The sequence below is a fragment of the Camelus bactrianus genome, chromosome 4 (genome assembly GCF_048773025.1).
Source record: "Camelus bactrianus isolate YW-2024 breed Bactrian camel chromosome 4, ASM4877302v1, whole genome shotgun sequence".
NCBI lineage: Eukaryota > Metazoa > Chordata > Mammalia > Artiodactyla > Camelidae > Camelus > Camelus bactrianus.
The window spans coordinates 70447676-70461210 of record NC_133542.1 but is presented as its reverse complement, the minus strand read 5'-3'; the positions used below and the strand labels follow the sequence as shown (position 1 = coordinate 70461210).

The 13535-nt window shown below is 40.5% G+C and overlaps 1 protein-coding gene across 4 annotated transcripts in view; it reads right to left on the bottom strand.

Moving 5' to 3' along the window:
- Positions 1-13535, bottom strand: part of GARNL3 (GTPase activating Rap/RanGAP domain like 3) — a 138754-nt gene that overhangs the window by 50718 nt on the left and 74501 nt on the right. For all 4 annotated transcript variants that reach the window (XR_012506557.1, XM_074362260.1, XM_074362261.1 and 1 more), the window contains 5 exons: positions 9489-9553; positions 7073-7136; positions 5172-5198; positions 1140-1215; positions 371-469 (listed from right to left, as the gene is read on the bottom strand). Coding sequence is in view for 3 of the 4 variants with exons in the window: in XM_074362260.1 (XP_074218361.1) it covers positions 371-469; positions 1140-1215; positions 5172-5198; positions 7073-7136; positions 9489-9553 (331 nt within the window). In the remaining variant the exon portion in view is untranslated. The remainder of the gene's footprint in view (positions 1-370; positions 470-1139; positions 1216-5171; positions 5199-7072; positions 7137-9488; positions 9554-13535) is intronic.

The window sequence follows — 13535 nt, the reverse complement described above, 5'->3', positions numbered from 1 at the left end:
TGTTTAATGTCTGCGTTGTCCACTGGACTATAATCTCCTAGAAAGGCAGGGACCATGTTCTGTATCCACTGCTATATTCTGGAGTCGAGCAGAGTCCTGGCAGACAGAGGTGCTCAAGAGTAAGGAGTCATGGGCAGACCACAACTCCTGCCACATCTGGGGGCTGTGATGGCTGGTTTAGTCTCGTAAAGCTCAGTGGAGCCACCAAATGCATCCAGTGACCCTGTGTCAGGCTAGGTGTGAAGTCTGAATTCCCTCCTCCTCTCTAGTCCAGCCCTTCACCCATCTTGGGTACAAATTCAAATTCAGATTAGGCTGACTAACAAAAATTATACAAATTACAACAGAACAGATTAAGTGGCAAGCTTACTTTTGGTGTCCAGACCGCCACGGTAGCCTGTCCAGCCCTTGAGAGTGATGGTGTCACCCAGGAGATTCAAAAATTTTTGAAAAGCATCACTTCCGATTTCTGAAAGAAGAGGTCAAGCATGAAGAAAGTACAGCGTCAACAAGTCCTTGTTCTCTAACTATGCACTGAAATCACTTGAAAATTAACTAGGGCTTGCAGATGTGTGCAGCAGGCAGATAGAATAAGAAATCAGGTTTCCCTCTTCTTGGAGTCCATGCCGGAGGTCCACAGTTCCCAGAATCTGAGCAAAGGAAAACTACAGAATCAGAGAAACCAACCTGACCACTTCCAGACTGAGATCATATGTGTCTAGTGTTGCAAAATGAAAAAATTGTTACTGCTTCCATTTATAATAAACAGGTCTTTACTATGAAAAGTGCTAAATAACAGGAAAATAGCACCGTTTTATAAAAATCAAAGAGAAAAAATCTTCCGTTGTTCCCGAGACTATGTTGAACCAAATCCCATGTCATTTTCCAGTTAGACTGTATCCTCAGTGCCAGTGCCTGGTTACAAATTTGGTGACCAACAATCATTTGTCAAATGAACGAAACTGGGCAACATCTTCCCTACAAAATTTACCCTGAAAATGTACCCTACAACTTCATAAAACTACTGGCTGTTTCTTTGAAGTAGAGACTCCAACTCAACAGGTAAGTTTGGATTGTGAAAACGGCAACGAGGCAGGACAGGGTTTCTGTCAGAAGAGAAGAAAGGAGGAGATACTCACCATTGCTGAACATGTCATCATCAGTGAGCTGCCCATCTTTGGCAAAAAGAACCCCAAACTTGAAATTCACAGAGCCCTTACAATAAGACAACAAAAGGTGTTGAATTTAATTTTATCATCAAAGCACACATAGCCATGAGATGTGCTGTTTGTTATTTAGGGAAACTACAGTGACCTGAATGGCTACTTGGAGGATTACTTCCTCTCCATCACAATTTTGACCAATATCCATGATAATCATCCCTTTATTTTTACAGATTTTTATAGCTTACAGAGGAAACGCTGTGCTTTTATGTGAGTTCACTTGAAATTTCATTACTAATGGTGTCTGCAGGATACCAGGTCCATCCTGCGGCAAAATGGTGCTCAAAATAAATAGCCCACAGGAACTCACAGGACTGGCACTGTCTTCTGATCAACCTATCAGCAGCCTTCCAGAGCCCAGTTGGCAAAGGAAAGCTCAGTGTGGTTCAAAACTTAACACGACAATCTTAGGCTGATATCTTGTGGACTCTTTCACAAATGGAAATGGAGACGTAGGCAATGTATTCTAAAAGCTCCATGTGTGTTACAGCTTGGGAAGCCATGTTCTCTCCTGGGGGGCCCTCTCTACACAGTGGACAAATAAACCCTGGGTTTCAGGACACTAACAAGACTTTACCAAACAGCTAACCTTTCAGGAACATCACTAGTATTGTTTATTAATTTTTTCCCTACCTAACTTTGCAGCTGATAGTTTATCACTATATTTGGGGGGAATTGGGATAAATGCTCCTAGCCAAGAAGGGGTTAGGATCAAATAAGAGTGCCTTGGCCACACAGCTCTCAGGGAAGCTCTGAAAGGCTGCGACCATTGCTCATGTCTCTTCAGATACGTTGTAACGAGTGTTTTTGTTGCTCTAGCAAATATCCCCTTAGTAAGGAAACAAAATTGAGAAATAAAGAGATCAGCTACTTATTTTTCAAAATTTGGTAGATCTAAAGAAAACTATGAGAGGAATACACCGAATAGTGAACAAGGGTTCCTCAAGGGAGGGTGTAAGTGGCAAAATGGGGGAGCTTTCATGTTTTCTACTTATACATTACTGTATTGTTTGTCACAATGGGCACATGCAGGCACTCTGTGGGTGCTCAGTAAATATCTGTGAATTAATGATTAGAGTGATTTTGAGACATAAAAACTATATATAGTATAATCCTAATCTTACATCAAATGTAACAAACATAAATATCAAAATGTGATACTATACCAGTATTAGTTTTCTCTTTAGGAAAACCACAGTGACCTGAATGGCTACTTGGGGGATTACTTCCTCTCCTCCAGATTATAGGTGATATTTTCCTTTTACCTTTTGTGCATTTCTGTACTTTTTCAAATGTTTGCCAGAAATGTGTATTAGTTTTATTTTTTGCCTTTACAAATTATACATGGAGTTCATGAATTCTTCAGCAACATGCGTGATTCATACATGGATAATATATAGATGAAAATGTAAGGGAGGAGGATATAGCTCAAGTGGTAGAGCACATGCTTAGCATGCACAAGGTCCTGGGTTCAATCCCCAGTACTCCAAAAATAAGTAAACAAACCTAATAACCTCCCCTCCCCCAAATAAATAAATAAAAATAAAAACAAAAAAAGAAAATGCAGATGTCTCCTTTTGCCTTCTCTCTGCCCAAAGCAACTCCTGCCAACAATCTGGGGTACAACCTTTCAGCCACCTTCCTTGCATTTGCATCACCAAGTTCAGGAATCAGCTGAGATGCCCTGGCCTCAGAGAAACCTTCCCTGTTTGGTCAATGTGTAAAACCTACTCCTTACCCCATGTCTCTTACCTTGTTTACTTTCTCCACAGCTCTTGGGGCTGTCGATAGTACTGTATTTATATTTGTTTGTTTACCTGCTTAGTTTGTCTTCATCTAGATTGCAGGCTCCATGAAGAAGGGACCTCATCTTGTTCATCAGTGTATCCCCAGTACCTCAAATAGTACATGGTACACCCACAGTGAAAGCTCAGGAACATTTGGTTGAGTCAATCAATGAAGTGGCTGAATGAATTATTCACAATGAGTGAATGAATGAATATACATAGAAATCTTTGTTCATAAAAACAACTGGGATTATGCTGTAAGTATTGCCCTGTGAACTACTTTTTTGTTTTCAGTAAATACTATGTCATGGAAATCTTTCCATGCCAGTAAATAAAGGTCTATCTTATTCTTTTTAATGGCATCATGGTATTTCATAATTCATTCAATCAATACATAATTCACTTATTCAACTAACAAATTTACTGTGTTCTCTATCTGCACTGTTTGAGGCTCTGAGGATACAGCAGTGAACAAAACTAAGCCCCTGGTTTCATGGTGCTTACATTTTAATGCAGGCAACAGACAAAAAATAAATAAGTGAAAATATATATGTTAAGAAGATAAACAAGGATGCTTCCATATCTTGGCAATTATAAAGAATGTTGCTGTTAACAGCGGGATATATATATATCTTTTTGAATTAATTCTTATTTTGTGGTTGGCTTTATTCCTTTGATTAACTATTTAAGTTTAAAAATAAAAAGCTAAAGCTCTAAATGTTCTTAGAAACAACGAACAGCACATATATGTAAATTAAAAAATATGTGCAGTATATTGTGTATATGTATTTACATGCAATATATTGTATATGTGCAGTCAAATTTTAACAATTCTACCTAATAAAACTGAAAAATTAAAAAAAAAGATAAACAAAGCAGAGTAGAAGGGCAGTGGGTGTGCTGTTTTAGATAGGGTGACTAGGGCAAGCCTCTCTGAGCAGAGATGCTAATCAAGTCAGGGTGTGACCCACGAGTCATCTGGGGAAGAGCCTCCCTGCAGTGGGAACAGCAGGCTTCCCGAGAAGGTGAAAGAATAAGCAAGTCAACATGGTCAGCGTGGAGCAGAGGTTGGAGACGTGGCACTGGCCACGTCGTGCAGGCCCTCGCAGGCCATGGTAAGGACTCTGGACTCCACTTTGAGTGGGATGGGAAGCCACTAAGTTCTGAGCATAGGGATGACCTGACCTGACATTTAAAATTTTTTAAATTTAATTTTATTATTATTTTTTATTTTGGGGGAGGTAATTAGGTTTATTTATTTATTTATTTTTAATGGAGGTACTGGGGATTGAACCCAGTACCTTGTGCATGCTAGGCATGTACTCTACCACTGAACTATACCCTCCCCCTGATATGTTCTAAAAGGTCCATTTATTTGGGTATGATATGAAAACTAGAACAGAGGGTAAGCGAGGAAGCAGAAAGAAGAGCTGGAGATTCTGCATTGCCCAGGCAAAAGATGATGGGTCCGGTGTCGATGAATTCGAGTGGTTGTGGTGGAAGCACTGAGAAATGTTTGAATTAAGGGTATATTTTATTTTATTTTATTTTATTTTTAGGGGTATATTTTAAAGCAGTGTCCACAGAATGTGCTGTTGGATGAGATATGGGGTGTGACAGAAAGAGAGGTGTTAAAGATGTTTCCAAGTTTGGCCTGAGCAACCGACGGATGTTACTGCCATTTACTGAGATGCACAGTGTACACACACTCTCATTTATTTACTCAAGTGTCTATTGATAATATTTTGGACATTTCTCTATGTCAGTTATGTACTTGGAAAACCCAACATATTTTTTTAAAGTGAGACAACAGGGAATGGAAACATGCAAATCACACGGCATTCTGTTAAGTCAAGCGTGCTAATAAAGTACCCTATCTTGAAAGATTCATTACTCACCCATTAAGGCTTGAATATTTCCAAGCAGAATATTTAAGCTGCTTGATTGTTTTTATATCTTTATAGCTAGCTGCATAGAAAATTCTGAAATATACCCAAGAAAATATGTCAGTGTAGTCTTTAAGTGATAAGAGACTCTGGCTGTGCAAATCCATGGAGAGGTCTGAGTTGGAGAAAAGGTTGGGTTCCTGGTACAGGAGAAGCTCATTTACAAATACGGAGGCAGAACACAGTAGGACCAAGCAACTCATGAGATTACTTACCTCTTGTTCTTCAAGAACCAGTAAGTCCTGTCAAATGAAGTTCGAAAAGTTATGTCTGTGCTTAATGGTGATCATTTTATGTTGACTTTCTGTGAAAGCCAAGCTTCAGTCTACTGACATTTATACCACTTTTTTCCCTCCCTCAAAGTGCTTAAAAAATTCAAATTTAGCTCTACAGGTTTTTTAATAAAATATCTGGTCATTTAGGAAAGGCATATTATACCACAACTATTCGGAAACAAAGAAGATGCATCAAAGTGGGAAGAAACACACAGACAGTCAGGTTTCTCTATCCATTTAAAGCTAGCTTATCACATGCTGCTTCTAGAAAGATTTTACCTGAGAAAAACATTACTACAGTACAGCAGCCAGCAACAGACAAATAACATTTTAAAATAGCATTAGCCACCTTCCCCTTGGTGGAAAGATGCCTTTTTTTTATAATGCAATTGGCTTATTTTCTGTTTACTTTTCAGATCCAGTGATTTCTAAGAACTTGTTTCCCTACATCTGAAGTCTTTCGCTCAAGGCTTCCTAGGGAAATCTACAGACACCTGATGATAGCTGTGGAACCACTGCTTGTAAGTTGCGTGTGCACGTATGCATCCTCACGTGCACAGAGGATGGAGGGAAAGCTCATGAATAGCTCCTTGTTAAGAAAAAGAAAGTTGAAATACAAAAGTGGGGATAGTGAAAGTGCCTTTTGCTTGGTAAAAAACCAGCATCAAGTTATGCTATAAATAGGCAGAAGGTTGCTGTATCTGGTTTTCTTGTCCTCTGTAATTTTGTTGGGGAGAGAAAGCAGATAACGATGACTGAGCAATGGTGAACTCTCTGCGCAGAGGGAATCTTCTCAGCAGCAAGATGCAGAAGGAAGCATCAGAGAGGCTCCAAGGGTTTTAGGGCCCAGGGTCTGACTGTGGGGTCACATCCAGGTTCCAAGAAGGAAAGGATTAAGTTTGATAACCTGGACAAATGAAGTAATCAAGGCAGACTGGTCCTGGCATATGTGTAATTCTACTTTGTTTTTAAGTTTGCTCCAGGGAATTACTTTTAAGCATATTATGGCTTAAAGTTGATTAAAGTTTAAGCTAACACATCCACTTTTGCCTCAGTTCCTTCTGGGGTTGAGTCAGGGTACAAATACTATTTAAAAAATTAAATTAAAATAAAAGATAGGGGAATTCACAATTCTATATATTTGGGGTAAGCTAAGTTGAGAGCCAGTAACTTTACTGTAAAAGCTAACTGTGCTGAGAAGGTATGCAAGCAAAGATTGCTCAATCTTTCATCTATCCTTCTCACACTGTTTGAGTCATTTCCCTAAAAACCAGATTTAAGCACGATGCTCCTCTGCTTACAGATTCTACTGGTTCCCTGCTGCCTCCCGGATAGAATCCAACCTGCCTCTCCAGTCTCTTCCCCTGTCACCCTGCCCTGGCATACCAACTCCTTGATGTTCAGCTGTGACGCATAACTGTCACACCATTAGTGATGTCTGTGTTTATCAGTTTCAAGGGGAGAATTTCAAAGCAAAATTGATTGCAACTGCAAGACAAAAATTTGGCTGACATTTTTCTGATAGATCATTACCTGGATTATGATCCTAAACTTTTTTTCTCCCAAGGTAGACTGCTTTCCCCTAAGAGTAAGTCCTAAGAAGTCAGGACGGCTTGATGGACATTTTCTATCCCCTGAATTTCTGAAAACTACAAATTCCTAGCCTCTGTCTTTGACTGATCACATCAGAATTTCAGGTGGGAGGTTCTGCATGATGAAGTATTCAAAGCTCCACTGGTGATTCTGGTTGGTATCCTAGGCTAAGAATCGTTGATGATTGGTCAGTTCTAATCTAACATTGTATCAAATTTATACAATTATAAAGCATAAGCTTCTGTTACCTTTTGTATCTCAGGATGAAAAATTTCCCTGGGGCCTTTCTCAAATTTGTCCAGATTCATGGCACTGAAACAGAACAGAGAGAGCCACAGTGTGGTGGAAACTTGAATAATGTGGAGCCAGTCTCAGTTCTTCAGAAAAGCTAAGTAAGTTCTTCTAGAAGATCATCACTGGATTCCTTGGAGGGCCACAGGAGGTACAAAGCACCAAGGGAGTGATCAATGAATGAATATATGAGGGTACCAATCACATTGGCTGTCCCCTGAGCACTCTCACAGAGTAAGAGATGGGGGGAGGAATTGAGAGCATCTGTTTCAGGCAACCTTGACTAATCGTCATGATTCTTACTTTTATTTACTAAAAAAGTGAGTCATTGTCACTTACATAGCAATAAATGATAAATTGAAATGTAATTAAGATGACCTGACATGTCTTTCTTCATTTGGCAATTCCTCTGCCACTTAGGGCAAAAAGCCGTCCCTAACAGGATTATTCTTCTATGTTTTGCGTTGGATAAGCAAAGTACAAAGCAGTGTGAATTTCTTTGAGCCAAGGCTCCTCTAGAGGTAAAATAAGGAAATTGAACTTGATCTCTAAGGCCCCTTTCAGCAAGGGGTTCTCATATTTGTAAATGCAAGGCAAAAATAATAGCTAATATTTATAGACTATTTATACCAAGCATCCTGCTAAATGCTTTACATGGATTATCTCATTTAGTCTCCATGAGGTAAGTACTATTGTACCTCCATTTTAAGGATGAGGAAATTGAGGCTCAGAAGTTAAAGAACTATCCAGGACAACAAAGCTCTGAAGTAGTCGAGCCAAGATTTGAACTCCGGCTTATCTGACTCCATAGTATTGATATTTTAATTTCCTTTTAAGTTTTCAAGTTTATGATTGTAACAAATGAAAATAAAATCTTTTCTTTTATTGGCAGCAACCAGAGAAGCTTTAATCTGTATCTTTAAAAATACTTCCCTGCTGCAGCTTGCTCTGGCTATGAGTGGTGGGCTGAGAATTGAAGGCCAACTCACATAACTACATGAAATTACAACTCAATGAAATCCCTAGTCTTTAAATATACAGAAGAAAGGAGTAACTTCTTTTTAGAAGAAGTGAAAAAGGATTTACAGAAATTTAAGCCAATATAATTCAAAGTGTTACTCTCAAAGCAAGTTAAGATTTAGAAGCAGAAAGATACTTCTGTGCTTAACAAAAATGTTAACCTTTTCAGTGATGCTCTGTTAGCTCGGGCTTCAGACTGCTCGGGAGAAAAGTTAGGAGGCCCCGAGCAGAGAGGAGAAAGCCTGCAATTTGGAGACCAAGTCAAGCTTGAAAATGAGATTTAAAATTTTGTACTTCTTAATATCAGTGCCCTTTCATTAGCCAATTACAATCCTTAACTGACAGTCAAGTTTGTCACTCCAAGAGACATTTTGGCAAGTATAAAGTCGTAGGTGGGAATATCAAAAACACCATCTCCTACCACCTCTTGGCTGCAGAAGAACAGAGACTAAATCACCAGGGCACTGAGATAAGCTTTCAGATTCACACAGTATGGCCCTAGTGGTGAGCAGCCCAAGCCCAGGAGTCACACGGACCTAGGTTTAAACCCCAGCTCGGGGGTTTACCAGATGTGAGATCTTTGTCAAATCCCTTCACCTCTGAGGCTCTGCTTCCTCCTACGGGCAGTGGAGATAATAACAGATACATTTTACAGAGCTGGTTTAAAGATTCCCTAAGAGAATGCTTGTAAAGCACTTGCACAGCGCCTGACACACAGAAGCTTCCGTTACTACGACGTAGTATCTGAGCTGGTGACAAAGCAACAGGCTGATCTGAGTGGCAGCATCCCTGACAGGAGGCTCCTGGAGCGTGGGGGAGACGGGAGGGAGTGGAAAGGTGGGGGCCCGAGACGCAGCTGAGCGCTGTTTAACGTTCCATCCATTTAACTTTCTGTTTGGTGAAGAATAAGCACATTCTTCTCTGAGAAGCATTTGCTGACGTCTGAGTTTCTATTTCAAACCAGGAAAATGAAAGGAAAAATATTTCTTGATTTTCTTTACAGAACCAAGGCATATGCATGCATGCAGGAAAAAAGAAGCAGGCACAGAATGCAGGACGGCGATGCTGAGAGCAAAGCTCGGAATCAGCTGGAGCTGGACTTGGGCCTCAGTTCTATGGCTCACAAGCTGTGTGATCTTGGCTCCACTTCCTCATCTATAAAATGGGGGTAATAACAGTGCCTCCCTTATGGGGTTGCTGTGAAGATTAAATGAGAGAATGCGTGTCAAATGCTTAGCAGAATGTCTAGTACACAGCCAAGGCCCAGGGAAATAGGAAGGTGACATCAGAATGACCACAGGAAAACACCATTTATGGGTGCCTGGTGTTGGGTTTCTATTCATTAGTACTCACCTTAAGATGGACTTCACAGAGAGAGTTTTTGTGGGGCTGTAGGGAAGGCATATTTTCTGGGTACCCTGCGAAGTCAAAACAGCAAATCACTGAGAAGTTTGGCAATTCCCATCTCAGAGAGTCTTGCCTGGTCATTTAAAAGAAATCCATGTCCAGCCTTTGCCATTTTTCTTCAAGGGGCATGTATATGAAATAAATGCATTTGATGCTGGCCAAAATTTTGCTCAGGCTTGAGAGCATCTTCCACTATTCCCCTACCCAGCATTTGTGGCTTTAGGCATTACTCTTCAAAGTCTGCACTGCCGGGGCCCCAGTGTCTTAGGTGCTGTGGTGAGCAGACATGCCATCTGAACCCGGTGAGAAGGGGGTTTGGCCCTGGAGAGGCCTGCACTCCAGGCTGGTGACGATACATCCTTCCAGCTAAGTGTTGGAAGTTGCGCTAGATACAGCCCTTCTTATGGGTTCTCTACTAGCCAAGGAAATTAGGTTGAGCTTTTTTTTTTTTTGTAGTTTGCATTTGGAGATTCAAAACATTTTCCAAGTGTAGAGAAGTAATATGATAGGAATGTGCATTTTTAAAATCCACATAACCCATGCACTGGAACCTGAGTCATTTCTGCGGCCTTGCATTTTCACCGGCCCCAGTGTAGCTCACACTTGTGGTTACCTGTGCAGGACGCCAACCCATCTAGAACAGGGTCTTGAGCCTGACCTTCTTGCTCAACTTCTACCTTGTCTAGAAGGCAGGTTCCCTTTCATCCTGCAGGTCTCTTTAAATGTCACCTCCTCAGGAAGATCCCCTGGACTACCTTACTCAGGCAGGTCTCTCATGTTGCTCTGTCTTCAGTTCCTTCAGAGTTATTATCACAACTTATAATGTAACAGACAACATCTTTGGAAATTAAAATAAGCAAAATTTCCCCTTGCATTTGCACCACTCCTCCTCCCTGAGTACCTGGTAGCTATCCCAGGTGAGGAGGTGAAGTGACTTGTTACTTCCTGAAGGAAGGAGGTATGTGACTGAGAAAATCTATTCCAGGCAGGGAGCAGAAGTGTGACACTGACCCCTACCTTGGTGGAAGGAAGGAAGGAGGAAAATGGGAAAACAAAGGGGTTAGATGCTGGGGCCTTTGATTCCTCCATCCAAGATCAGGCCTTGATGGGGGCGGGAGCGGGGAGGCTGCAAACACATCAAGGTAAGACCTGGAGGCAGCTGGACTAGGGCTCACTCCCCAGGCTTGGCCTTCCGTAGGAATACCGAAGTCCAGGTAGAACCTGTTTGAACACGGTGAGGGGCGGTAACTCGGTAGCTTCGAGCATGGATGGTCAGCAAGATTAGAGACCTGATGCAGTGCTCCTGCCTCCTCAGTCGGACCCGTGCCTTGCAGCGGCTATGCCAGCGAGGGAGTGTGGAGCTTCGGAGAGGCTGGGCAACAGGCAGAGACCTGGGATCAGGTCAAAGAGTGTTTTCCAATGACCCCCCAAAGCTGGAGGAGACCAGTTACATCTCAATGGTTGCTCCTCCACAACAGAAACCAGAAAGAAGCCAGAGGGGCCCCATGTGGTCCAAAGTCCTCTTCTCCTGCCACCATGAAGTCTCATAAACCTCTCTTCATGCACCCAAATGTAAACTTCAAGAGCAACAGGGTTAGGGGACAGAAATTGGAAAGGCTGATTATTTGTCCAAAAGAGACAGAGTCATCCAAAGAGAATATTTGAGCCAGAAGAGACTGGAATACTATAATTAGTAAACATAAAATAAATAAGTAAAAAAAAAATGGAGGCAGAAAATAGCCTTCCTGGTGCAGAAGACAAGAGGCTTTGGACGAGGACACTGTCACTTCTCGTTAGGTGAATAAGAAGAGACTCTCATGCACATGCTTGGGAAAAACTGGCACAGCTTCTCCAGCATCATCTTCTAAAACTGATGTATAAACTCTGCTTCAAGAACAGCCATGCTCATGGCAAGACTGACCCCAACTGCAGTGGCCTGGGGAGAGAGGTAAGTGCCAAAACGTTTCTGCAGGAAATAATTCACAATTAAGATATAACTCTATTTTATATCAGATTTTTACCTTAAACCTACTTAAGGAAAGAAAAATTTCTGAAACTTTCTCTTCACTCTCTCTTTTTTCTTTGCTTCTCAGAGAATTTTTTTAGAGACAATATCGACACTGGAAAGAACAAAGGGTTTGGAGTTAAGCAAACTGGGGTCAAATATCCTCAAACAAATCATTTTGTGTGAATTTGAGAAAACAGAAGTTGATAAACAGAGGCAACAGACTTCAATTCAGACCGGTTAAGCTGGACTTCATTAATTATTTGTCATTTCATTAATTCATTCAACAGATATTTTTTGAGCTCCTTTTATGTGCCAGGCACTGGGCTTCCTGGTGGGGATACTGACAACAAAGCCGTTCTGTCCCCTGACTTTCATGGAGCTCACAGTAGAGGGAGAATGACAGCGTGAGTTGAAGAATTACACACGGAATTAATTCTGTACAGTGGTGACAGCTCACATCCAGTCCTAGGTTCTGCCTGGTCTGCCACCTACTGGCATGTGGCCTTGGCCATGTCATTTAAGCTCCCTAAACTGTTATAACACCTATGAGATTATATTGTTATTACTGTTACTATTTTTAATCATCACAAAAACTTCCTAACCACAGTTTACTCCATAGTGGTTCCTGGAAATTCTTTCTGGGCTTTTTTTCTTTTAAGTTTTAAAAATTTTATTGAAGTACAGTCAGTTACAATGTGTCAACTTCTGATATATAGCAAAATGTCCCAGTCATGCATATACCTACATATATTCATTTTTATATTCTTTTTCATGAAAGGTTATTATAAGATACTGAACATAGTTCCCTGTGGTATACAGAAGAAACCTAAAAAAAATCTTATATATAATCTTTCTGGGCTTTTTGAAGTTGCTATTTTATTGCTATATACGTATGCATGCATGCAAATGTGTGTATGTGAATGAAGAATTATTGTTTTTTTAAATTTCTGTATTATTCTTTTTCTAAAAAGATCTACATGGCAATTTTGATACACTATGTAGCTGAGATAAAAAATCAGCGTGCAATTATTTAAATATTGGATTTCAACAAATGTACCCACCAAGTGGAACCACCACACAACAGGACTAACATTTTCTAAGCCTGGTTTGTTTTATTGCTTTTTAATTATACACTATATTCACCAATTCAAGAATAAAATGTTTTATCCTTTAGGCATCTAAACAGTTTAAGATTTGATGATTTGGGACACTGGGTAAAATTTCAAACAAGATCTCATTTAATGTTGTCTCATTAGTGCTTATCACCCTGTGAGCCACAGCCCAGAACTTTCCCCATTTTACAATGAAGAAAATGGAGGCTCAGAGGTCATAAGCAATTTTCTCAACTTCACGCAAAATAAATTTGTTACAGATGTGATTTGACCCTAGTTTGCTTAACTCTAAACCCTTTGCTCTTTTTAGTGTCCATATTGTTTCTAAAAACATTCTGAAGAACAAAGAAAAAAACCCAAGAGAAGAAGATAATGAGAAAAGGTAAAAGATGAAAGACAGAGGTCAAATAAAAGAATTACTAGAAAAAATTTAGAAAACAGGAAAAGAAGCAACAATTATGAACATAACAAAAGAAAACTTTCCTGAGCTAAAGAAAGACCTGTGTCCCCAAGCTGAAAGGGCTTGCTTTCAGCCCACTGCCCCCAGCTAAGTGTTCAGAGCCCACTGTGGGCAGGAAGTACTTGTTAAGTTTGGAGTTGCTTCTCTACCTCGTGCAACTGGTGAAAGGAGCTGAGCCTCCAAAAAATTCGAGAAGCACAGCTGATTCAGCAGTTGACTGACTGGCTCATGGAAACAGGAGCACCCCATGGGCTGTGTTCATGTAACAGTATTATATTCTTTCACTAAATTTTGTTTTCTTTTAGCTGGAGGTAAGCCAGCTTATCACTTTCATATTAGTAACAGTGAAGGTTAATATAGTTGTGTATTCCCAGAGGGCAAAGACCGAGGGGAATGGACATGTCTGTTTAGTG